General features: G+C 39.3%; 1 protein-coding gene across 1 annotated transcript in view; it reads left to right on the forward strand.

Moving 5' to 3' along the window:
* Positions 1-27,394, forward strand: part of LOC132222372 (cation channel sperm-associated auxiliary subunit epsilon-like) — an 87,704-nt gene that overhangs the window by 2,927 nt on the left and 57,383 nt on the right. Inside the window, exons 2-9 of the mRNA XM_059677266.1 lie at positions 3,521-3,569; positions 5,134-5,207; positions 5,486-5,555; positions 7,866-7,936; positions 14,698-14,722; positions 16,569-16,646; positions 19,446-19,552; positions 25,377-25,869. Coding sequence (XP_059533249.1) covers positions 3,521-3,569; positions 5,134-5,207; positions 5,486-5,555; positions 7,866-7,936; positions 14,698-14,722; positions 16,569-16,646; positions 19,446-19,552; positions 25,377-25,869 — 967 coding nt within the window. The remainder of the gene's footprint in view (positions 1-3,520; positions 3,570-5,133; positions 5,208-5,485; positions 5,556-7,865; positions 7,937-14,697; positions 14,723-16,568; positions 16,647-19,445; positions 19,553-25,376; positions 25,870-27,394) is intronic.

The following is a 27,394-nucleotide window of genomic DNA, read 5'->3' on the forward strand; positions in this document are numbered from 1 at the left end:
TTACTCAGTTTTTCAAACAAGCAATACTGTTTTATGGGTTTTTAATCTTTTTTCATTATTTTAATGCTCAGTTTATAAGTGAAGGTAATACAGCCAATATTCTTTAACAGTTTTCATCCTAAAACAAAAACAGCCCTACCTGGTTTACTCAGTGGCTAGAGCATCAGCCTGCGAACTGAAGGGTCCCTGGTTCAACTCAGTCAAGGGCATGTGCCTAGGTTGTGGGCTGGATCCCCAGTAGGGGGCGTGCAGGAGGCAGCTGATGGATGATTCTCTCTCAGCATTGTATTTCTATGTCTCCCTCTCCCTACCTCTCTGAAATCAATAAAAATATCATATATATGTATATATATATATGTATGTGTGTGTATGTATATGTATGTGTATGTGTATACACACACACACACACATATATATGCCTACCTAATATGCAAAGTGTCCCCTCAGGAGAAAACTAAAATGGCGGCATAGGGAAACACCAAAATTGCTGCCTCCTACAACAACTTCAAAACACAATAAAAGGACAGAACAGACATCATTCCAGAACTTACAGGAGGGCAGGCGGAGTGGAAATTCTACAGCTAGAAGGAAAGAGAAAAGCACATTGAGGGTCAGGAGCTGCGGAAGTAAAGTGCAAAGGTATGGAGGCTCGAGAGTGCGCAGAAAGGGGCTGGTACCTGAGGACGCGGCTGTCTTTTTGAATCGGGAGGCAGTCACAAGCTCTGACTGCTCTGAACTCCGGTTCCGGGAAGTCTCTGGGGACCCAGGACTCATACGGGGAGAAACTGGACTGTCTGGCAGCGGGCAGAACTCGGAACTCAAGGGCAGCTTTCCCTCAGAGGTGCTTGCAGCAATTAAATTATCAGGACACTGAGATGCGCGCCGCGGCCCCTTAGGGCAGGGCTGAGAATCCGCCATAGTTCCTTGCTCCGCCCTTTGATTCCCTGAGACCCCGGCCCACCCAGGCTGTGGCAGAGGCTTTTGCATATGAATGCCCTGGCCCTTTGCAACCTGAAAATTACCTAACAAACTGCAGCAGGGCCACAGACCCAGAACTTCCAAGAGAAGGCCCAAGGCCTCACAGCATCTTGCATTGCTTCACAGCTGGGCCCCATCAGGGCACCTCCAAACTCCAAAAAAGGAAGGGGAATCTGTAGTTCTCTTCATAGCTCCTGCTGGGTAACCTCCAAGAGCCAGTGTACCCAGTGGTCAGAGGGGGACCATCCGGATTACAACTCCTCAGATCCATAAGGGACACACCCAGGGGGCAGACTCAGTGAGCACCAAAGCCCCACTGAAGCAAGTCTTGCCCCAGAAGGGTGTCTTCAGCACAGAAGTTCTCCCACTGCAGACACAGCCGATTCTCACTGCCAATTGGCCTGGAGGTCAATTCCTCCCAGTGATCCTACAACAATCAAGGCATAACTACAACAAGACTGTGCACAAAGCCCACAAGGGGGTGCACCAAGAGTGTCCACATCAGGTAACGGGGAAGGCTGAGCCACCGGGCCCTACAGGACACCTAGCACACAAAACCAGTCTACCAACACAGGGAAGCATAAAAAATGCGGACACAAAGAAACAGGTCACAAATGACAGAAATGAAGGAAAGCAAATGACTGGATATAGAGTTCAAAACCACGTTTATAAGGTTTTTCAAGAATTTTATGGAAACCGCCAATAAATTTAGTGAGACGCTCGAGGATATGAAAAAGGACCAACTAGAAATTAAGCATACACTGACTGAAATAAAGAATAATATACAGAGATCCAACAGCAGACAAGAGGATCCCCAGAATCAAGTCAAAGATTTGAAATACAAAGAAAAAATACCCAACCGAAAAAGAAAAAAGAAAAGATTCCAAACATATGAAGATAGTGTAAGGAGCCTCTGGGACAACTTCAAGCGTACCAACATCAAAATTATAGGGATACCAGAAGAAGAGAGAGGGCAAGATATTGAAAACCTATTTGAAGAAATAATGACTGAAAACTTGACCTACCTGGTGAAAGAAATAGACTTACAAGTCCAGGAAGTGCAGAGAACCCCAAACAAAAGGAACCCTAAGAGGACCACACCAAGACATATCATAATTAAAATGCCAAGAGCAAAAGACAAAGAGAGAATCTTAAAAGCAGCAAGAGAAAGAAACTCAGTTACCTACAAGGGAGTGCCCATACGACTGTCAGCTGATTTCTCAACAGAAACCATGCAGGCCAGAAGGGAATGGCAAGAAATATTCAAAGTGATGAATAGCAAGAACCTGCAACCAAGATTACTTTATCCAGCAAAGCTATCATTCAGAATAGAAGGTCAGATAAAGAGCTTCACAGATAAGAAAAAGCTAAAGGAGTTCATTACCACCAAACCAGCATTATATGAAATGCTGAAAGGTATTCTTTAAGAAGAGGAAGAAGAAAAAGGAACTCTTACCATTTGCCACAGCATGGATGGAACTGGAGAGCATTACGCTAAGTGAAATAAACCAGTCAGGGAAGGATAAATACCACATGATCTCACTCATTTGTGGAATACAATGAACAACATAAACTGATGAACAAGGACTTATCCAGAGACGGAGAGGCATTGATTGGACTGTCGGGCCTTGGAGGGAAGGTAGGGGAGGGTGGGGGTAAGGGGGAAAGATCAACCAAAGGACTTATATGCAAGCATATAGGCCTAACCAATGGACACGGACAATGGGGGGGGGGGTGAGGGCATGAGCGGGGGTGGGGGGTAGGGGGTAACGTGGGGATAAGGACACATATGTAATATCTTAATAATAAATATATTTTAAAAAAGTGTCCCCTCAGGAGTTCCCCTGACCGGGAATTCGATCGCTCGCTATGACATACTGTGACCACCAGGGGGCGGAAGGGAGGCCCCAGCTGGAAGTCTCTAAGGACCCCACCCGTGCACGAATTTCGTGCACTGGGCTTCTAGTATTAAAGGTAAATAAGTAAATAAAAAAGTTGGAAAAGTATTTACAGATAGTTCCCAACATATGATAGTTCCACTTAATGATTTTTTGACATTGTGGTGATGGAAAAGCCATGTGCATTGTAAACTACATGAGATTTTTCAACACTTCATTATAAAATAGGCTTTATGTTAAATAATTTTGTCCAATTATAGGCTAATGTCAGTGAGCTGAGCACGTTTAAGACATTATGCTGAGCTGTGATGTTTGGTAGGCTAGGGGTATTAAATGCATTTTTGAATGATAATATTTTCGATTTACAATGGGTTTATTGTCACGTAACGCCATTGTAAGTCAAGAAGCATCTGTACTTGTCATTCTAGTGTCTTTGGATACTGAGCAAACCCTAACATCTCTTGAGTGGTGGGTAGAGTTCACAGGTAATCCTGAGTTGTAGCCCTGACCCTGCTCTCCAGGAAGATGTGTGGGCAGAAATGTAAAGCTCTTGGCAGCCCAGGCATGCTCTGACCATGCATAGAATCCCTCTTCCTTGTAGGAGAAATTAATTTTCAATTCTTATTTGACCTTTTCCTCCACAGATACCACGCTAGCAGCCCAAACTACCGCATTTTTAGTACCAGAAGTACTGTAAGTGTTTAACTTTTTAAAAGTTAAGTTTTTTTGTTTGTTTGTTGTTGTTTTTGTCTTAGGGCAGAGTTAATCATATTCAGTTGTATAGTACAGTGTCATTCTTTTATTTTTATTTCATATTCATTTCATTCATCTTCCTAATATAGATCTCCCTCTCTAATAATAGTCCTTAGATATGTAAGTTGCAAAAACAAGTGGTGTTGGTTTGAGTGTTTTGTGATTAATATTTAAAACATAATGTCATGATACAGACAGGATGACCCTGTCTCATTTATCTTCTTATTTTAATCCTCAGAACCTACTAGAGTACTTCCTAGATACTTAATATATTATTTTTGAAATAAAATAAAAATCTTATTTGGTGGGGAAACTACTGAAGTGTCTCAGAAAAGTTACTTTTCTTTCATTCTACTACTTTCTAAAATTTCAAATACATCAAAGTTTAATTATTATCCTATCTAATAATAGACAAACATGGTAATTAACTGTACCTTTGCTACGCCTCCCATTAGCTAATCAGCGCAATACGCAAATTAACCACCAACAAAGATGGCTAATTTGCATACTGCAGGCAGGGCGGGACAGCGCCATCCCGCCTGCCCTGCCGCCATCTGGGCCTGCTATTTTCGACCCGGGGCGGTGGGGTGGGACAGTGCCATCCCACCTGCCCTGCCGACATCCGGGCCTGCTATCTGTGACCCGGGGCGGTGAGCGTCCGTGTGCGACCGGACCCGGGACGGCCGGGTGGTGCAGCAGCGATCGGCCAGCCCGCCCGGCCTCCATTCGGGCATCCCATGTGCCGCCCGACCTGGGGCGGCCCGGCGGGGCAGCAGCAATCGGCTGGCCCGCCCGGGCGTCCCGTGTGCGACCCAACCCGTGGTGGTGCTCCAACCCCCGGATCGGCCCTGCCGTGTGCGCAACCCGGGGAGGCGGGGCAGGCACCGAGGGATCGGACCTGCCATCTGCCACCCGGGGAGCGGAACTAAGCCAGCAGGTGATTATCTCCTGAGGGGTCCCAGACTGAGAGAGGGCACATGAGGGGCTGAGGGACAACCCCCCCCACCCCCCACCAGTGCACAAATTTTTGTGCACCGGGCCTCTAGTTCTATGTAATAAAAGGCTAATATGCAAATTGACTGAACTGCAGAATGACAGGTCGCTATGACGCGAACTGATCACCAGGCAACAGATACTCAATGCAGGAGCTGCCCCCTGGTGGTCAGTGCGCTCCCACAGGGGGAGCGCCGCTCAGCCAAAAGCTGGGCTCATGGCTGGCAAGTGCAGCAGTGGTGGCAGGAGCCTCTCCCTCTTCCACGGCAGCACTGAGGATGTCCAACTGACAGGTCCAATCCTAAGCCATCAGTTGGAGATCCCCTGAGGGCTCCTGGACTGGGTGCAGGCCAGGCTGAAGGGCCAATCCATTCCTGAATGCACAAATTTCATGGACTGGGTCTCTAGTTCCTTTAGTAAAGACCCAGAAAATTAAATCGTACATCTGAACAATGAGATGAAAATTTTGGAGCAAAGTTTTTGTGTGAACTATTTTATCTTCTTTTTTTAGATTACGTTAGAATACGAAGGAACATTATTTTCTGAGTGGAGTGTGCCAGGAACTTGTTCTCTGAAAAATAAACGGTAATATTTTTGTTGTGAATGTCAATGTATGTGTATTTACACGTAACAAAACACTCACATAGCATGAATTCAGACTCAAGGCTGTGATTTAATGTGAATTTCTTCCCATTAAATAGATGTGAAAAGAAAAACAAAATTAGTTTGAAAATAGAAGTCAAATATTGCTGTATTTTTCTTTTTCTTATTGAAGTTTTAGGCTTAAACAAGAGTAGAAAACTTTGATTAATCTCGTATGCATCTTTATTTATTTCTCCCTTCTTGTTCTCTTTAACTGCTAGTTCGCCTAAGACAGAGCTGCGCTGTTCTTCTCCGGGCATTCAGACTATAAGACCAATTGTCACAGGGCCAGTGAGTTGATCTAAATTATGAAACTTGAAAAATCCAGTTCATTTTTCCTTTTTTTGAGCTTTCAACCTAATTCAACCTGTTTTAAATAGTATAAGTTGTAACTGTAAATGAGAGGTATTTTTAAATTACTGTTAAAATGTCATTACTTTTTAGATGTGTCTTTGCAAGTTATAAGTGATGGAATGGTATGTGATTTTCACGTAGCCTTATCATCAGCATGTTCAAGCCCCAGTTACCATTGTAATGATAACAGTACTCCCGGCTGAGAGCGCTCACGTCATTTACTCCTATGACAATGTCCAGGATGAAGAGCCATTTCTAGATTCGTTTTTACTCTGTTGTTTGTTTGTTTTTTCAAGAAAACATATGTGAATGGAAATAAATAAATCCTTTCAGGTTTACCAAAAAAGTAAAGCATTCTAATATTTTTTTAATTGACTTCATAGAGGAAGGAAGAGGGAGAGAGAGATTGAAACATCAATGATGAGAATCATTAATCGGCTGCCTCCAAGCCCGCAACCCAGGCATGTGCCCTTGACGGGAATCGAACCCGGGACCCGTCAGTCCCCAGGCCAACACTCTACCACTGAGTCAAACCAGCCAGGGCAAGCATTTTAAAATATTGGCACTTTATCAATTAGTAACAAAATACTGGACCCACACCTCACAGCTTAAGTTTTCACACAAATGTGTAAAGCCACTCCTACAGAGACTCTGTGTGACTAATCCCGCCTTTACTTTGGGGCCTGTGCCTTCTTTTTATTTTATTTTTTTAATATGTATTATTTTTTACAGAGAGGAAGGGAGAGGAATAGAGAGTAAGGAACATTGATGAGAGAGAAACATCGATCACCTGCCTCCTACACACCCCCTACTGGGGATGTGCCCGCAACCAAGGTACATGCCCTTTACTGGAATCGAACCTGGGACCCTTCAGTTCCCTAGGCCGATGCTCTATACACTGAGCCAAACCGGTTAGGCTGTTCCTTCTTTTAAATTAACAGTCTTCATTTTCATGAAACAAGTAGAGTGATATGAGAGAAGCCAGATGAATATTAATTCATTTTTTAATCCCTATAGATGGGAAACTATTTGAATTTGGCTTTTGAGTTTATGAGTTTTTTAAGTTTCATGAACATAATTCCCGAAGAAGTACAGGAGTCCTTCCTCTTTTATTGTTTTATTTTTTTTTAAATATCTTTATATTGATTTCAGAGAGGAAGGGAGAGGGAGGGAGGGAGAGAGAGAGAGAGAGAGAGAGAGAGAGAGAGAGAGAGAGAGAGAGAGAGAAACATCAATGATTAGAGAGAATCGTTGATCAGCTCCCTCCTGCACGCCTCCCACTGGGGAAAAAGCCCCCAACCCATGCGTGTGAAATGACCGGGACTCGAACCATGACCTCCTGGTTCATAGATCAATTCTCAGCCACTGAGCCATGCCAGCCGGGTTCCTTTCCCTTTTTTTTGTATGTGGGAAACCCATAGAAACATTATGAAACATGTTATGTGAAAAAATAAGCGCACACAAATACATGCGTACATAGGACTATCTTTGTCATTTAGGTATAGTGTCATCAGATTTTACAACCTTTAAGGAGGGACATGTGACTTTTGAAACTCACTCAAAAACAACCAAAAATATTTCCAGGAATTGCCAAATGTCCCTTGGTGAGCAGAATCACCTCTGGTTGGTAACCATTAAACAAGAAAATTCACTGAATTGTGTTTCAGTGGGGAAAATTGTAGGAGCTCTGCATCAGACACTCCTATCACTCGGGACATGACAAGAGTTTAGGGAGCTCTGTGTTGGGAATCACGGTCAAAGACTCAGACAGGGGTCCTCAAACTACGGCCCGCCGGCCACATGCGGCCCGCTGAAAACATTTTTTTACTTCAAAATAAGATATGTGCACTGTGCATAAGAATTTGTTCATAGTTTTTTTTAAACTATAGTCCGGCCCTCCAACAGTCTGAGGGACAGTGAACTGGCCCCCTGTTTAAAAAGTTTCAGGACCCCTGACTCAGGAACTGGGAGCAAAGACATATATATATATATTCCTTATTATTACACAAAGTCAAATATAATAGAAACAATAAGCCATCTTAATTTGTCGCCACCCATCATAGTAAATCCTCAATTACAGAGAGTAACTAAAGAATTGGACTTATTAGTTTTATTCTGAAATTTATTCATTATACTTCCTCTAATCTTACATAATTAACTTAGTTCCTCTGTGACTTTGATCCCTGTATTAAATTATTTTTTTAAGTTACCTTCATATGTCATAGTTGCTTTTGCAATTTCTTTTAGGATTTAGAAGAAGAACGCTATTTATTTGTGGGCAGTTCTAATACTTGCTTCATGTGGTATCATAGAGTTATGTAAGTAATGCAATATTGAATACAAAGGTTATTATACTTCCTAAGAGAATTAAGCTTTAAATCTTAATTAACAAAATTAACAAATGAGTTATGTATGTTACAGTTTCCATATAAGCTTTCTTTCACCAATCAAGATATTCTCAAATAGCCCTAGCTAGTTTGGCTCCGTGGATAGAGCGTTGGCCTGTGGACTGAAGGGACCCGGGTTCAATTCTGGTCAAGGGCGCAGGCCCTGGTTGTGGGCTCCATCCCCAGAAGGGGGCATACAGGAGGAAGTCAATCAATTTACTCATCATTGATGTTTCTATCTCTCTCTTCCTCTCCCTTCTTCTCTGAAATCAATAAAAAATATATATTTTTTAAGAAGAAATTCTCAAATATGCTGCGAAACTTATATTGGAAAAACAAACAATAACAATCACAACCACTATTTGAACATACACTGCTTCTATTTTATGTAAATCACATCTCTCAGTTTGTCACAATAACCACACAAATGTAAGTATTATTTATTTTCTAAATGTGGAAATGTAAGCTTGGATAGATTAAGGAATTTAGACAGAAATACAAAGCCACTAAAAGATAGCATTGGGGTTTGACTCTGTTTTTTGAGACTACAAGACTCTTATTTCTGTTATATACATTACTAGAGGCCCGATACACGAAATCCGTGCAAGAGTAGGCCTTCCTTCCCCCAGCTGCCAGCACCAGCTTCCCTTTGGCACCCAGGACCCAGGCTTTGCTCTGGCTGCCGACCTGGGCTTTCCTCCAGCCCTGGCTTCATCTGGAAGGATGTCCGGAATCACGTCTGGAAGGACATCCGGTCTAATTAGCATATTATGCTTTTATTACTATAGATATTAAAAAGGACTCTGTCTTGGATAGCTCTTCTAACCCATTGTATCATGAAAGTGAATGAATATAGCTAAGAAGGGAAAACTAGTACAAGAAAAAATAATTAGCCCTGCTGGTGTTTCTCAATGGTTAGAGCCTTGGACAGTCAGGGAAGGGTCTTGGGTTCCATTCCCAGTCAAGGGCACATGCCTTGGTTAGAGGTTCAATGCCAGCCCAGTTGCCCCATGCAGGAGGCAACCAATCAATGTGTCTATCTCACAATGATGTTCTCTCTCTCTCTCTCTCTCTCTCTCTCTCTCTCTCTCTCTCTCTCTCTCTTTTTCTCTTTCTCACTCCATTTACTCTCCGCCTCCCCACCACACGCCCTTCTACTCTTTCTAAAAATCAATAGAAAAAAATATTCTCAGGTAAGGATTAGCAAAAATAAAAAATAATAACTAACTGAACTATAAAATCATTCGATAAGCCCTAGCCTGTTCATTACTGTTTGGAAAGTACCAATCTAATACACATACGTGAGCGTTTCTCTGAGATATACACCTAAAAGTAGAATTGCCTCAAGTTAGGGTATGCACTTGTTCAACTTGACTAGGTAATGCATAAGGGATTTTTGAAAAGGTTGCCAAATTTTATATCTACACCAGAAATGGACAAAGTTCCAATTGTGCTATATCCTAATGAACACTTAATATTTTCTGATTTTTACTTTTTCCAAACTAGTAGGTGTGAAATTATGTCATTGTGCTTTTTATTTATACTTTCCTGATTACTGTTGAGCATGTTTTCATGTATTCATGAGGAATTTTCTTCTCTCTCTATTACATGAGCCTTTTTACCCATTTTTGAGTTGTTTTTATATTTCATAAAATAGTTTCATTATATTTTAATTACTAGGACATTACCATATATTTTTTAAAGTATTTTATCCCACTTTATGCAGCTTTTCACTTTTTATGATCTCTATTGATAGCAGGGTCCCTGCTATGGTAGATTAATTAATAAACTCTTTTCTTTATGGGTTTATCCCTTTTTAATCTAAGAAATCTTTTCCTACCTGCAAGTTCATAAAAATATTCTCCTATATTTTTTTCTAAAAGCTCAACACAGCCCTGGCTGATGTGGCTCCATTTGTTGGGCATTGTCCCATGCACCAAAAGGTCACAGGTTCAATCCTGGTCAGACACATACCCAGGTTTCAAGTTCAATCCCTGATTGGGGGTGCATTCAGGAGACAACCAAGCAATGTTTCTCTCTCACATCAATATTTCTCTCTCTCTCTCTCCTTTCCTCTCTCTCTAAAATAAATGAAAATATTTTTTAAATAAAAAAAATAATAATAATAAGTAAAAGTTCAATACATTTTTGCCTTCCAGAATTAAGTCCTTAATCCACCTGGAAGTAGTTCTTGTACATGCTTCAAGACAGGGATCCAATTTTATTTTTCTGGATGAATAATTAATTTTTCATACCCATTTATTGAATAATATATTTACCTATAATGCCTCCTCTGTCATAGGTCAGTTTTCCATTCTGCAGGGATGTCTTTCCAGTCCAGCTGTCCTTCATAAGTGGTAGCTCCAGTATCCATCCCACTCCAACCCCAGCTCTTATGCTTCTGCAGAAGTCTCTGAGTATGTCTTGGGCCTCTTTTTCCTCCCTATACATTTTTAGAACTGATTTGTCAAATTCCACAGAAACCCTGGTAGGAATTTTTATAATTTCTCTAAGTATTTTAATCAAATTGGAAAGTCTTTCTACTCAAGAATCTATACTAATAAAAGGGTAATATGCTAAGTAGACCAGACGTCCTTCCAGACTAGGCTGCGGGTCCCAGGTGCAGGGGCTGAGGCAGAGGTGGTTAGGGGCGATCAGGCTGGCAGGGGAGCAGTTAGGGGTGAGCAGGTGAGCAGGGGAGCAGTTAGGTGTGATCAGGTGTTCCAGGTGCCTGCTGCCAGCTCAGGCGAAGCTGCCTGTGGTCCCAGGTGCCTGTGGCCGGCCTGACCGAAGCCAGCCCAGTCCAGGATGCCTGTGGCCGGCCAGAGGGAGGAAACTCTGGGTCCTGCGTGCTGCGGCTGGCCAGAGAGAGGGAAGCCCAGGTCCTGGGTTCCTGCAGCTGACCTGAGGTGGGAAGCCTGGGTCCCAGGTGCGGGGGCCAAGTCAGAGGCAGTTAGGGGTGGTCAGGAAGGCAGGCGAACAGTTAGGGGTGATCAGCCAGGCAGGCAGGTGAGTGATTAGGAGCCAGAGGTCCCAGATTGCGGGACGGATGTCCGACTGCTGGTTTAGGCCGACCCCCACAGATCGGGCCTAAACTGGCAGTCGGACATCCCCCAAGGGGTCCCATATTGCAGAGGGTGCAGGCCGGGCTGAGGGACCCCACCTCTGTGCACAAATTTTGTGCACCAGGCCTCTAGTCTATCTATATAAAAGGCTAATATGCTAAGTGTGCTTCCCACCTTCCTACTGGTCGCTATGACGCGCACTGACCACCAAGGGGCAGACGCTCAGTGCAGGAGCTGCCATGACACACACAGAGAAACGGCACTGCACACTTGGTGCCCACAAAGCAACACTCGGCTTCCCCCAAGTGGGACACAGGCCCCGCCTCTACCCCGGAGCCACAGCCCACCAAATCGCAGCCAACTCTGACAAGACCCCATGGTGCAAAATGCACCCCACAGCCCCGCCCAACCCGGAAACGGTCACTGTGGGTGCCTGGTAATGACATCACATAGCAATACCCGGTTTCCTCTCCCTAGCAATGACTACCCCCTTGCAGTTTCTTCAGCCCAGGAACACAGGTGGAAACCCTTTACACTTTAACCGAATGTCTGTGAAGCATGTTCCCGTGCCTTATCTCACTTGATCCTCACAGAAGTCCTGGAGGAGGTAGATAGTTGACTCGGTGGAATCCTATTTTCTTTTCATTAGCCGGAAAATGGAGATTTAGAAAGCTTAGAAACTTGACCCGACTGAAAAGAAGTAAGAAATGGTGGACCTTGAAAATAACTTCAGGTTTTCTGACTGCGCAGAATATAGTCAAACACTGCTGCAGTTAAATATTTTACCCTTTGTTCTTCCTGTGTGATCTACAATAATAATCTGCTTCGTGTTGATAGTTACTGCTGTGTTGCTGACAATTACCTGAAAGAGAAGTTGGGGTGCCTCACTGGGCTGGAAAAAGTTTAGCTAAATCAGAAAGCAGGTCTAACTAGGCAAGTTTATTCTATATTTATAAAAGGCTAAGTTGACTCACACATGCGTGATTCATTTAAAGCTCTCGTTGGCATCAGTCGCACACGTGTGTTTCCATCTGTCATTGTCGATCGTGAATTTGGTTGACACTTATAGAGAAAGGGCAAATAGCAATATTAAAATATTTCTTCCAATCAATTTCCTTCAATTTGCACGAATTCATGCACCGGGCTGCTAGTAATATATAACCCTCCGTGTATTTAGATTCTTTACATGTCTACCAATAAAGTTTCGTAATTTTTTCATATGGATGCCTGGACATCTTTTAAAAAACGTATTTTTTTTGTTGTTGTTGATTTCAGAGAGGAAGGGGGAGGGAGAGAGAGATAGAAACATCAATGATGAGAGAGAGTCATTGATCTCCCGCCACCTCCACACCTCCTACTGGGGACCAAGCACACAACCTGGGCATGTGCCCTTGACAGAAATCGAATCTGGGACCCTTCAGTCCACAGGCCGATGCTCTATCCACCGAGCCAAACTGGCTAGGGGTGGACATTTGTATTAGACTTATTTCTAGGTACTTTTGTATTTTTATTGCTATTATAGTCAAGTTTTTTAAATTGCATTTTCTAACCAGAACTTCCTGTTGTATATAATGCAGTTTACTTTTGAATGTTGAGTTTTATATCCAGCAACCTTATAACATTCTTATATTAATTCTAATAATTTACTTATATATTCTCTTGGAATTTTTATAAATCATATAGCCTAAAAATATTTTTTCCCAACAAGTATGTCTTTTATTCCTTTTATTCTATACTGCATGGTTGACACACAGTGTATCTAGAAGGATTATATAGCAGTCCTCCTTGTTTTATTTCTGATGTTAAAGGAAGGTTGTCATCATTTCATTATTTTGTATATTTGTTACAGGCTACAAGTTAAGGAAATTTCCTTTTATTCCAGTTAGCGGTGAATTTTTCTTATGAATTGGCATTGAAATTTATTTAAAGTTTTTTTTTGTTTCCACTTAAAAGTTAATATGGCTTTTCTCCTTTACTATGTTTATTGGGCGAATAATAGTCACTAATATTTCTATTTTAAAATATATTTTATTGATTTTTTACAGAGAGTAAGGGAGAGGGATAAAGCGTTAGAAACATTGATGAGAGAGAAACATCTATCAGCTGCCTCCTGCACACTCCCTACTGGGGATGTGCCCGCAACCAAGGTACATGCCCTTGACCGGAATTGAACCTGGGACCATTGAGTCTGCAGGCTGACGCTCTATCCACTGAGCCAAACCAGTTAGGGCTTCTATTTTAAACTGACCCTGTATTTCTAGAATAATCCAATTTAGTATTGATGAATTCTCTTTCATATATATTGACAGATTTTGTTTGCTAATATTTTTTAATATGTTTAAAGACAGGGTTTAATGTAGAAACATCAAGATGGTAATAGAAGATTCTATACTCCCTTGTTTGCTAATATTTTGTTTAGTGTTGTGTGTGTGTGTGTGTGTGTGTGTGTGTGTGTGTGTGTGTGTGTGTGAATATTCAGGAGTGGCGTTGAGGGTTGGCCTGTGATTTTTCTCCCCTCATACCATCCTTTTCTACTTTTGGTACCAAGACTATGCTGGACTCATCACTTAAGTTATTAGTCATTTTTTTTTCTTTCCTCTAAGAGATTTTGTGTAAGATAGGAAATGTTTATTCCTTGAGTATTTGATGGAAACTTGCATAGAAATCCACTTGAATCTGGATTCTTTTTGTGGTGAGAGGATGTGGAAGATTTCCTAATTTAATGGCTAGTTTGCTAGTTTGGAATTTTTATTCTTGTAAAGTCCATTTTCACCAGTAGTATTTTTCTGGAAATTTACTGTGTCTTCAGTTAGCAATTCTAGTATAAATTTCAATGTCATAAAGTTGTCTATAATGTCCTCTTATTTTTGTTTAACCTCTGAGATCGGTGCAGTGATTCATGTCTTACCTTTGTAACATTTTTATTTGTGTCTCCCTTCTGTTTCCTTGTTCGTCCTAGGGGTAAAGCTATCTCATTAGCCTCTTCAGAGAACCATCCTTTGGTTCTGTTGAGCTTTTCTGTTGCTGCAGATGTGAAGTGATGATGTCAGATTTTAAAAGATTAGTCATGCATCTTGGCTATGGGAATGTGCACTGTTGTTAAGGAAGCATGCAGATTCAGGCCCCTCAGCCTCTGTGAAGACACATGAGAGTCATAATTATATTTAATTTTAGACATATGTAGCTTTTTGGGGGGTGGGGGAAGCGAAACTTTGATTTGTTATTCCACTTATTTATGCATTTATTGGTTGATTTTTTTTTTACTTTATATTGTTGACACTATTAAATATTTCCCCATTTCCCTCCCTTTTGCCTACCTCCACCCAGTTCCTACCCTTCCCTCTGGCCATCACATACTATTGTTTGTGTCTATTGGTTGTTTCTTGGATGTGCCCTTGGCCAGAAATCAAACCCACAACTTTGGCATATCGGGATGACACTCTAACCAACTGAGCTACTCAGCCAGAGCCAGATGTGGCTTTTATTACATTTAGCTCATAATAATTTATCTCTATTGGGATATAAAGGGAATACTCTAAGATTTAGTTATGTATATTGAAAGTAAAGTATTCAAACTAATATTTAGCATGCTGTTTACTAACATATGATTCCTCTTTTTCCCAACAGTTCTTTCCATCAGAATTTGACCCAGGTAAGTTTTCTTTTTTAAATTTCATACATCCTTCATATGTCACTACTATACTATTTCTCTCTTATCTTCCATAATTACCAGAAGAGGAATTTTCCAAACTAATTTTTCAACAAAATGTGCGTAGAGCGTGGTACTAGGGATGGTTTGAGGATCCTTAGGGCGCAGGCTTTCTCAGGAGGTCTACCTTTTTCCAACTTCATATCTGCATGAGGACAGATTCTCCCAATATGCTTTCACCAGAACAACGCATACAGCAGCTTGATGCAGGAACATAGAGGAAAATCCAGCTATTCTATGAAGCAAGATATTAAAAAGATTTTGTAATGTTAAACAACCATTCTTCTTACTATTTTTTTGTTTGGAAAATAGTTATTTTTTTCATAAAAACATGTTGGTTCTGTTAACATGTAAATATGTTTATCTTACTTTTAAAACAAATTAATAAATATTTTTAATTTTGTTATATCATACATATTGATGAACATAACCCACATAAGACAAAAGCTTTATGGAATGCTCAATAATTTTTAAGACAATAAATGTCTTGAGTTCAAAGTTCTTTAACATATGGATGAGAGGATGATTATATATGATAGATACGGTCAAAATTTTTAAATTGAAATCAGGTGATAATATTTGGAAGGTAAAGCACTATATTTTAATTTTCTAAAAGCAGTGATTTACTAGAAAAAGATGCAGTAAAAATAATAATAGTAAATAAGCTTCCTATATCGCATCCAGATGGTTGAATGTGTCTGTTTATACTCCTGTCCTAAGTCCAGTTCACATCATGCAATGTTTTATTACGGTTATAACTCTTGCATGAAAAAGCAAGAGAGAGTATTATTTGTGAATAAGGAATTTAAATATAGAAAATAGAAACTTCTAGAAGTAGAATACATATTACATGCCCAAATAATGCAGAATAACCTCCACCTCACTCAAAAAACACAGAAATGCCTTTTAGAAAATATTATGTCTGGCCCAGCCAATGTAGCTCAGTGGTTGACGGTAAACCCATGAACCAGGAGAACATGGTTCAAGTCCCCAGTAAGGGGGCATGCAGAAGGCAGCCAATCAATGATTCTCTCTCATCATTGATGTTTCTCTCCCTTTTCCTTCCTCTTTCTGAAATCAATAAAACATTTTTTTAAAAAGAAAATATGTTTATATAATGCTAGTACCGCCTTTTACATTATACAGGTACGTGTGTGTGTATAGAATTTAAAAACAAGTAAAGGAGTTTTCTATTGGTCAGAAATAGTTAAAGAATTAAAAGCCAAAGATATAAGCTTGAATTCTGAGCTAAGGGTATTAGACACAATATAATCCCTAGTAGACTGGGGTGATGTTTCTGCAGCTGGAAAGTGAAGATTCCAACCCGTGGGAGAGGGAGGAGCTGAAACCATTCTCCCCACATGGTGCTAAATTTATAAACAAGAAAGGAAAGAATTAGACCTACAGCTAGTGAGGTGGCCATGGTGTATCAAGTAGTAAAGAAAGCTACAAATAACCTTTGTAGTGTGACTTCATCTTTGTAAAATGTGTGTGAGTGTGTGGGGTGGGGCGCTGTGTCTATTTGTGAGTTCAGAGAAAGATAGATAAGCATTCCTATGAAGTTTTAAAATTACCTCAGGTGTTTAGAGGAATATTATTAACTCTTCCTTCGTATGTCTTTGAGTTGTTTCACTTACTTAAAAACAACACATAATGCTTTGAGTTTTTAAAAAATATGAGATAATTGAAGTTTTTAAAATAAATATAAACATTTTTATGGTTATGTTTTGCTACAACTAAAAATGAAATTTGTCCAAAATTAAAGAAATGCAAACATTTTGTTTTGTAGATTATCAAGATATGGGTATACGATCCAGAAAATGCTGACCCAAATGAGTTGCTATGGAATGCAGTTGTGCCATCACTAGTAGGTGGAAACATTATCCTAGATAAAATAATATGCTACATTTCTTTTTTAAGGGCTGTGAATAATTTATTTTAAGTGGCCCAGAACTAACTAAATACATTTTAATTATCCACTAAGTTGAGTTTATGCTCTATCTCTATAATTATCAATTTTCCTTTAGAATTCTTTTCTGAGCATTTTTTTTGCAATTTCTGTGCACCTCATTATTCATGAAGAAGCTGTTCTTTAAAGTGCTTTATAGGTGTTCATTGAGCATCTATCTTGAAGTCATCTTTCAAAAACCTGTTCAGTCTCTTATTGAGTCAGAGATGGGTTGAGGTTCAAAATGCGTTAAACATTGGGGATTATTTACAGTTCAGTCAGAGATGTTTATGGAAGAGAAAGAAGAATGAAGAGTCAGGGATAGTTAGGACTTGGGTGTCTCTTAGGCACATTACACGTTGTCTGATGAAAACCCAAAAAGACAATTTACATTTTGCCAGAATTATTTTGTGTATGATTTATCAAAATTGTAGCATTAAAATAATTCCCTCAAACTACTCATGTGAAAACATCCTGATTTGATCATGGCAGGCATCTTGGAGGCAGATACCTGACTTGAAGCCTACAGTGTGAGTAGAGAAGAAAGGATATGAGCAGTTGCATAAGCGGAGACACAAAGGCAGATATTTATGTTACAACTAGAAAAATACTTTAAAAAATAATAATGCAAAAGTTCACACTAGCATAGTGAAATTTATTCTCTTATACATTACTAATAATGAAGTAAATTGTCATAGTCCTTTTAGAAATCATTTTGATAATATGTAGTATTCATAATGTTTTACCTAGTAATCACACTTCCAAGATCTAATCAAAAGAGAAATAGTCCTACCTGGCTGGCATGGCTCAGTGGTTGAGCGTTTACCTATGAACCAGGAGGTCAGGTCACATGCCTGGGTTTCGGGATCGAGGTTTCAGGATCGATCCCCAGTAGGGGGCATTCAGGAGGCAGCCAATCAATGATTCTCTCCCATCATTGATGATTCATATTCTCTCTCTCTCTCTCTCTCTCTCTCTCTCTCTCTCTCTCTCTCTCTCTCTCTCTCTCTCTCCCCCCTTCCCCTCCTCTTTCTCCTCCTCTTCCACCTCTCGCTTCCTCTCTGAAAAAAAAAAATATATATATATATATATATATACATCCAAAGAGAAATAGTCTTAACTATGGAAAAGACTATATATCTAATGGTGTTCATGGCAATAATATTAGCAATAGTGAAAAAATAAAACTACCTAAATGTCCAATAGGGGATTGTTAAGTCAATGATAATAATTCACTCAGTGGAATATCATGCTATCATTTATATAAATTTCTGTTTATATAACATGAATATATACCAGTAGCCTACATTTGATAAATCCTAAGAAAATATACTCCATGTGTTTTTATATTTTTGGTAATTTCTATGTGGTAATTTTTCTATATTTATAAAATTACCTTTAATGACCATGAACCACCCTTTTAATGAAAAATGTTTGTAAGTTTGTGGACATGATTGTCCTAACTTTTTCTTGGCCTGTCCCTTTTTCTATCATCTTGTTGTGTGTGTTGCTTATAATATTTTATTTCCATCTAATCCAAGCTACATTAAGAATGTTTCATTTACTCTTTGCCTTTACCGTTATATGAAAGATAGTTACCTTTAAAATTCTGAATAGTGAATACGATTTTCACAAACAAAAGAAAAATATATATGATTCTTTATTTCCCAGGCAAACCTATATTTCTCTATCAAAATCATTAAATGTGTGTTCCTCAAGGAGGCCTTCCCTGACCCCCATACTTACTCTTCAAAATAGGTTGAATCCTCCTATTGGGTGACCCTATAGTGCAGTGGTTCTCAACCTTCTGTCCCTTTAAATACAGTTCCTCATGCTGTGACCCAACCATAAAGTTATTTTCCTTGCTACTTCATAACTGTAATGTTGCTACTGTTAGGAATCGTCATGTAAATATCTGATATGCAGGATGTATTTAGGCGACCCCTGTGAAAGGGTCCTTCAACCGCCAAAGGGGTCCCGACTCACAGGTTGAGAACCGCTGCATAGTCCCAATGACGACACCCTTACTGAGGCTCATCATGGCAACCTCAAAGGCTCCTTTGTAGGTGGTTAACATATTTCTAGAAAATCAAACAGGAGCATTATTGGAGGATTAGGGCAGAAGGGAGCTACGGAATTCTAGACTCACCCTCATCTGATTTTTTTAGTTCTAGGGATTCCCCATAATAAAACTATTGTCTCTATTCTAAAAATACTTTATTAGGGATAATTCCAGTCAATTCAGCTGCTCCTTAAATCTCTGTGAAAAAGAGGGAGCATGTCATATCTGTCTATTATGGAGAGAATTTCTGTTAAACTCTCCAGATATCATTTGAAACCTGCCTTGAAAGAGAATGTTGCTTTGGAGGTGACTCATGTAGAAATAATTCTAAGAGATTAGTTTTAGAAGCTCCATTATGTATTCCATTGATAGTAAAATTAAGGGTATTTATTTAGGGGTCCTCATAGTCTCAGTTCATTCAGTATTCTGATTGTGCATGGTATATTCAACATATTGAAAATTGTATTATGATTTCATTATAATTCATAAAATTCTAATGGGGAAGGGGGCCAGATGGTAGAAAAAAAGAAACCGGCACATTGAAAATGAGGTAAATTTATAAAGTGACTTAACTAAAATAATCGATGCAATATAACATGATGTAATTTCCAAGTAAATTTGGCTGTGAAAAGAGTAAAAATAATTTTTTTTTCCAGAATTCCTTTGTACTTACAAAGCTTTTTGCCACTTTGGGACAGAAGCCAGCCATACATACATTTCTGAAGAGAAGAATATATTATGCAGATGAAAAACTGGAGGATGGGTATTTAATTTTTAAAATTTCAAATATAAAATTCATCTGTATAATTCAGTAAAATAAGTATCAGAGACAAAGCAAAAGGGATTTTATTTTATTTTATTTATTTAATTTTTTTACTGTTCATCAGATTATTTATTCACTTGATTTTTAGATTCACTTGTTGATAGATGTGTATTTGTTGTTCATAATTTGTATCTTTACCTTTTTCTTCTTCTTCCTCTTCTTAAAGGATACCTTTCAGCATTTCATATACTACTGGTTTGGTGGTGATGAACTCCTTTAGCTTTTTCTTATCTGTGAAGCTCTTTAGCTGGCCTTCACTTCTGAATGATAGCTTTGCTGGATAAAGTAGTCTTGGTTTTAGGTTCTTGCTATTCATCACTTTGAATATTTCTTGCCACTCCCGTCTGGCCTGCAAAGTTTCTGTTGAGAAATCAGCTGACAGTCGTATGGGTACTCCCTTGTAGGTAACTGATTTTCTTTCTCTTGCTGCTTTTAGGATTCTCTCTTTGTCTTTTGCTCTTGGCATTTTAATTATGATGTGTCTTGGTGTGGTCCTCTTTGGATTCCTTTTGTTTGGGGTTCTCTGTGCTTCCTGGACTTGGAAGTCTATTTCTTTCACCAGGTAGGGGAAGTTTTCTGTCATTATTTCTTCAAATAGGTTTTCAATCTTTTGTCCTCTCTCATCTTCTGGCACCCCTATAATTCGGATGTTGGTATGCTTGAAGTTGTCCCAGAGGCTCCTTATACTATCTTCATATTTTTGGATTCTTTTTTCATTTTGCTTTTCTGGTTGGGTGTTTTTTGCTTCTTCGTATTTCAAATCTTTGATTTGAATCTTGCGACCCTTTGGTCTGCTGTTGGGAGTCTGTATAATATTCTTTATTTCAGTCAGTGTATGCTTAATTTCTAGTTGGTTCTTTATCACAACATCAAGGGTCTCATTAGATTTCTTGAGGACCTCACTACATTTATCGGCGGTCTCACCAGTCTTCTTGAAGATCTCACTACATTTATCGGCGGTCTCACCAGTCTTTTCGAGGGCCTTATTAAATTTATCAGTAGCTTCTAAACAGTTCTTGAAAGACCTTAAAAGTGTGGTTTTGAACTCTATATCCAACAGTTTGCTTTCCTCCAATTCTGTTGTTTGTGTCCTGTTTCTTTGTCTCGGCATTTTTTATGCTTCCCTGTGTCGGTAGAGTGCCTTTCTTCGTAATTGTCCCAATTACCTGAGGTAGACACTCTTGGTGCACCCCCTTGTGGGCTTTGTGCACAGTCTTGTTGTAGTTAAGCCTTGATTGTTGTAGTTATCACTGTGAGGAATTGACCTCCAGGCCAATTGGCTGTGTCTGCAGTGGGAGAACTTCTGTGCTGGAGACACCCCTCTGGGGCTAGACTTGCTTTGATGGGGCTTTGGTGCTCACTGAGTCTGCCCCCTGAGAGTGTCTCTTATGGTTCCACAGAGCTGCAAACTGGATGGTCCCACTCTGACCTCTGGGCTTCCTGGCTTCTGGATCTCTAGGGAGGTGCTAATCTAGCCTTTGCCTGAGGCTATCCAGCAAAAGTCTCCCTGCAGGGCTTGGGCGGGGCGGGTCCCACCGGATCAACAGGGCGGGGTTAGCAATTATGGCTGCTCTCAGTCTTGCCCTCAGAGGCTCTGCTTCTCAATGTCCCAGTAATCGCTGCAAGCCCCTCGGAGAGAAAGCTGCCCTAGGGTTCTGAGCGATGCCAGACAGTCCCACTTCTCCCGTATGAGTCTGGGTCCCTAGAGACTCACCTGGAAGTGGAGCTCAGAGCCTGAGACTCCCTCCCGATTGAAAACGACAACCGCGCCCTCAGCCGCCAGCCTGCTCCGCATGCACTCCGCACCTTAGTATTGTACTTCAGCACTGCACCTCCTCTGAGTCTCGGTATGTTTTTCTCTTTCCTCCTGGTTGTAGAACTTCCACTCAGCCGGCCTTCCTGTGGTTCTGGATGATGTCAGATCCATCTTTTAGTTGTATTTTTGAATTGGTTGTTCGAGGTTTCAAACTCCGGTGTTTACCTATGCCGCCATCTTGGTTTTAAAATCCAAAAGGGATTTTAAAACCCTGGAAAAATTTCATGGAATATCTGATGTGTAACTTCCAAGTAGATTATTTTATGATACAAAAAATAAGAATAAAAAAGTGATAATGAGAACTAGTTACCAACTCAGAAAATGCCAGTCACACTCCTGGATTCTATTCTCACAATTGTATTAAGAGCTAAACCTTCAGGATGGTGGCACATCCTGGCAATACCTTAAAATGTTTCCTACCGATGTCACAGTTGTGCCACCACATACACGTAACTGCGCATCACAAATTCCACTTGAGAAGTAAAATCTGTTACTGTTAAGTTGGCAAGTTATCGTGAGCCTTTCTTAATCTGTTGTACCACCTAGGCACAGGTTAAGGAGCTTATAACTAAAAAATACAATATGTACTTCTAATATGATGTTGAATAGGTGTAGAAAGAAGAGACATTTTGCTCTGTCCCTGTTATTAGGAGGAGAAGATATAGTTCATCATCATTATGCTCTTGGTATTTTTTTTGTAGATGCTTCTTAATCAAGTTGAGGAAGTTCCCCTCTGTTGCTAGTTTGCTGAGAGTTTTTATCCTGAATGAGTGGTGGATTTTGTCAAATGCTTTTTATGCCATTTATTGATATGATTATATGCTTTTTCTTCCTTAACCTTGAGGTGATAGATTACATTAGTTGATTTTTAAATGTTGAACCATATGTACATAACTGGAATAAGTCCCATTTGGTCACCATACATAATTATTTTTACACATTGTTGGATTCACCATGTCTGTAGCTTTATTGGTAATGTGTTTACCTGATTGTGGTATTAGGGTAATACTTGCCTCATAAAATGAGTTGGGAAATATTCCCTCTGCTTCTATTTTCTAGAAGAGATTGTAGAGAATTGGCATAACTTGTTCCTTAAATGTTAGAATTTACCAGCGAACCCATCTGGGCCTGCTGCTTTTTGTTTTGGAAGGTTATTAATTATTTATCAATTTTCTTTAACAGATATATCCCTATTCACATGAACAATTTCTCCTTATATGATTTTGATAGATTGTCTTTCAATTGGTCCATTTCCTCTAAGTTATCAAATTTATGGGCATAGAACTGTTAATAGTATTATTTTCTTATCCTTTAATGCCCATGAAATCAATAATGATGGCCTCACTTTCATCTGTGATCTTAGTTTATTATGTCCTTTCTCTTTTTTTCTTAGCTCAACTGGAAAGTTTATCAATTTTATTGAACTTTACAAAGAACCAGCTTTTCTTATTGAGTTTCTCCATTGTTTTTGTTTTCCATTTATTGATTTGTGTTCTAATTTTTATTACTTTTCTTCTTCTACCTTTAGGTTTATAATGCTTTTCTTTCTCTAGCTCCCTAAGATGAAAACTTAGATTATTTATTTTAGATATTTTTCTTTTCTAATACATGCATTTGATGCTATAAATTTCCCTCTAAACACTGCTTTCACTTCATTCCCCAAATTTTGGTAAGTTGTATTTTCATTTAGTTTGAACTACTTAAAATTTCACTTGAGATTTCTTTCTTAACTGCGTGTTATTTTAAAGTGTACTGTTTAATCTCCAAATGCATAGGGATTATTTTAGCTATATTTCTGTTATTGACTTCTAGTTTAACTGTATTGTGTTTTGAGAGCTGAATTTGTACAATTTCTATTTTTTAAATATGTTTTTATTGATTTTTAGAGAGAGAGGAAGGGAGAGGGAGAGGGAGATAGAAGTATCGATGAGTGTTTTATGACCCAGGATATGGTCTATCTTGGTGAATGTCATATGTGGGCTTGAGGAGAATGTATTTTGCCGTTGTTGGATGAAGTAGTCTTTAAACCAATTAGATCAGTTGTTTGATGGTGTTTTTCCTTCAACTATGTCTTTACTGATTTTCTGCCTTCTAGATCTGTCCATCACTGACAGAGGGATTTGGAAGTCGCTATACTAGTGGATTTTTCTTGCATTCTCTATGATTTAGTAAGACATACATCTGGCAAAACTAGTTTTTAAAAGCACAGGAATGTGGACACAAATGGAAACACAAAATAGGCCTGTAGCAGGTAGAGAAGGGGGAGGGAGAGACATAGATTAACTTTCCAAGGTATTGGAATGTTCTGAGTCTGGATCTGGGTGACTACTACACAGGTAGGTGTTCACCTTAGTATGAGATTATTATAGCCAGTGGACAATGTAACAGCATGGTACTGGTGATTTTTTTGTAATTGTACTTGAAACAGATGTTAGAGTCAGAGGTGTGGTTTGTAAAAATCAGAGTTGCACTGATTTTCATGGTGGCGTGCCTTAGGACATAGAGGCTTGATGACAACCCTACAATTACTCCAACATGGGGTCCTCTTGACCTGGCAGGACCTCATTCTGAGTGGGCAGAATGCCATCACCACCAACCCAAGTGTGTGTTCATTGAGGAAATAGGAAACTAAAGAAGCATTTACTGACCATCTGCAGCCTGATGTGTCCGGGTGGGCCTGCTGAGAAACGCTCCTCAGAACTCTCCTTGACTTCTAAGATATATGTCCGAGTGCTTGTTTTCACGAATTCCTCTGTGTCCACTTCAAAAGATAAGACCCAGCCCTGTCAAATTTTAGGATACCAAGAAAAGAAGGGAAGCCCCTAAAAACGTATGGAAAGGCAAGCCATTTAAGTAACAAGGATCAAGGTGTCATTCTCATTAGTAACCCTAAATACAAACAGACTGGAGAAAAGGCCGTCCAAGCTCTGAAGTCTCTGCCCAGACAAACTATCAAACAAATGTGTTAAAGATATTTTGGGATTTCAGGATCTCAAAAACTTTATTTTCACGTGCACTTTGGCAAAGAGTACTTACTGAAGAATATGTGTTAGCAAAACAAGATCAAAGTATTGGACCCAGTAAATGGTGCTTCAACCCAGAGAGAAATGAAGGGAAATCCCAGCAAACAAGTGCTAGATTACCTCTGCATTCACCACATGGAAACCATTATGAAGGGCCATTTCAGCTACCTATTGGAAAAGTTAGAACACTAAACAAATTTTCAAAATAAAATGTTAACTCTAGGGAAAATATTGTAAATATATATTTATCAAAGAAAACAATGAGCATAATAACTGGCTCCGTAGTAAACAATATATGCATATTAGTAACAATATAAACACTATAGATTTAGCTAAACATTGTGACATTTGCAAGAAAAGATGATGCATCAGTAGGTATACACTATGGGAGATACTGTTTCATCTGTCATATAAGAAACCAATATGTAAAAATCACATTAAGAAGCAGTATAAGGATGTTTATTTGAGAATATGAAGGGGCATTAAGAGTCAAGGTTGTTCTCCTTCACCCAGTCAGTGGTGCTCGGTGGTTGAGCGTCAGCCTATGAACCAGATCATGGTTTGATTCCTGGTGAAGGCACATGCCCAGGTTGTGGGCTCCATTGCCAGTAGGGGGCGGGCAGAAGGCAGCTGATTGACAATTCTCTCTCATCCTGGATGTTTCTAGCTCTACCCCCTCTTTCCTCTCTGATATCAATAAAAAACATTTATTTATTTTAAAAAAAGATTGTTCTCCTTTGGAAACAAGAGTGAAGAACAAGGAGAAATGGGTAGCACTTTAGTACTATTTGATTTACTTTACCCAGGTTTATCTTGATAAAAAAAATTTTAAAGTTTTAAAGATGATAAATGCCAGCACTTTGCAAGATGGATGGGAGCTGAGAAAGAGACCATGTAATTCTTATCCTTTCTGTTCTCTTCTTAGGGCCTGGCATATCTCACTACCAATGTCAGGAAAGGATATAATAAAAGAGATCAGAGGAAATCAGGTGACTTTTCAAGATTGCTTTGTTGCAGACATCCTTTTCCTGCTGGGCTTTCCTTGGTTCACAATACCTGAGGTTCCTGGCTTTTTACCAATCACTTCACCGCTTGGTAGTCAGTTAATGATAGTCTGGGATACCTGTGCTCCATCATCTATTGTTCTGGTAGCCGATATGGAGACCTTTCAAACCAACGATTCATTTCGTACTTGGACCAGCATCAGAGTGCCTCCAAACATCCTGACTGACGAAGAAAGAAGCAATGTGTCTGATGTGAACCTATCCCGTGATGGGATATTTTTTTTAATAAATGGTATCCTCTATCTAAAAAGTTCAACCAGATTTGCAAAACTGGGAAGAAAGGAAAATCTTCCTGAAGGTGAAATTATTGGCATAAAATCAAGAAGATGGTGTTGGCACAGCTATTTATCAAAGGTTAGTAAAATATTACATATATGTATTTATACTTACACATTTAGATATTCACCATACCTTTTAATTCAATGAAATATTAGGCTATACTCTGCAGTTTTTTTTGCTGAGTTATTTTACATGGATGTCAATAGCTCTATCTTCCTGACTTAACTTCTCAGAGCCCTTACAGAGCTATACCTCCGACAACAGAGAATAAAATGAATCTTGTGTTATTGCACAGTGTCTCTCAGTCATATTATGAGAGTTTTGTTTTGTCTTGTCACGGGCAAAAGGTCAAAAAGTTATTTTCCCCAAACCAAAACTCCATATGCTCTCAAAAATGAATTAAGTCTTTAATTTCTGACAATAGAGTGAATAAGATATCCTTAAGCTAGAGCATTACAAAACACCTGAAATGCTGCATAGAAATTTTTAAACTTCTTTAGGCACATAACTGGGCTTCTGTGGAAGTAAGGACAATTCCAAGAGGAAAGTGGAGTCCTGGAGCACTAATTCAGAGACATAAGCCAATGCCAAAATCTCGCCTCCCGAGGCCGGTGCTGGTCCCAAGCATTTAGACATTTGGTCCTTAGGAACTAAGCCTGGCACCTGAGTAAGGGAGTGCATCCGGTAATTTTTTGCATTAAACAGGAACCTTCCAAAATTTCCCAACATAATTAAATGTATCTCAGTTTTAACTCTTAAGAGGCCAGAAAACGTCTGTCTTTGGAATTCATGACCCAAAACCAGCCCACATGGACTTTGGGGCCCAAATTCACAGTGGGCCAAGAAATAGCAAGCCTAGTGCCAGGCAGAAGCAAACACAAATCCTTCCTGGAGGGACAAACCATAAGGTCAGGCTTTGGAAATTTTCCACAAATAATATTCTGGCAAAATTGGGCTCATATTCAAAAATGGCAAAATATCTGAAGAAATAAGGTGTCACAGGAGTCAGCAGAAACAAGAAAGAGCAGAGTCAACCCTGCAAGGACATCAGATATTGGGACAGACAAATATGAAATATTTTTATTGGATTTAAATAAATTGAAAAGAAAATAGAAAACATTTTTTTAAAGTCTGTCAAATAGCAAGGCAATGAGTAATACTAAAAGCAAGGAATTCATTACCATAAAATTTAGGATATCTTATTCACTCTACATCTTTTATCCTGAAAGGAAAGATGTAGTGATTGGGAAACAGTATCAGTGGCATTTGGGAGTTCTGACGAGATTCCATTTGTTAGATTCTGCTTTGTGATAAGTCTTTTAGCTACATATATTTCCATTTGGTCCATTTTCTGTATGTGAATTCTATTTCAAAATATATTAATATGTAAAAATGTTGCAATATAACATTTCATGTAATAAACTTAGATAAAACTAATAACTGAAATATAAAATTCAATGGAAAGCTTAAATAGGAGATTGCATACAACAAAAATAATTAAATTGTAAATTAGATAAGAAAGTAAACAAAATGAAAAGATGAGAGAAAAGGTGATGGAAAACAAACAAAAAAAGAGAGTAGAAGAGAAAGATGAATGAAA

This window comes from Myotis daubentonii, chromosome 20 (genome assembly GCF_963259705.1).
Source record: "Myotis daubentonii chromosome 20, mMyoDau2.1, whole genome shotgun sequence".
In the NCBI taxonomy this organism is placed as follows: domain Eukaryota; kingdom Metazoa; phylum Chordata; class Mammalia; order Chiroptera; family Vespertilionidae; genus Myotis; species Myotis daubentonii.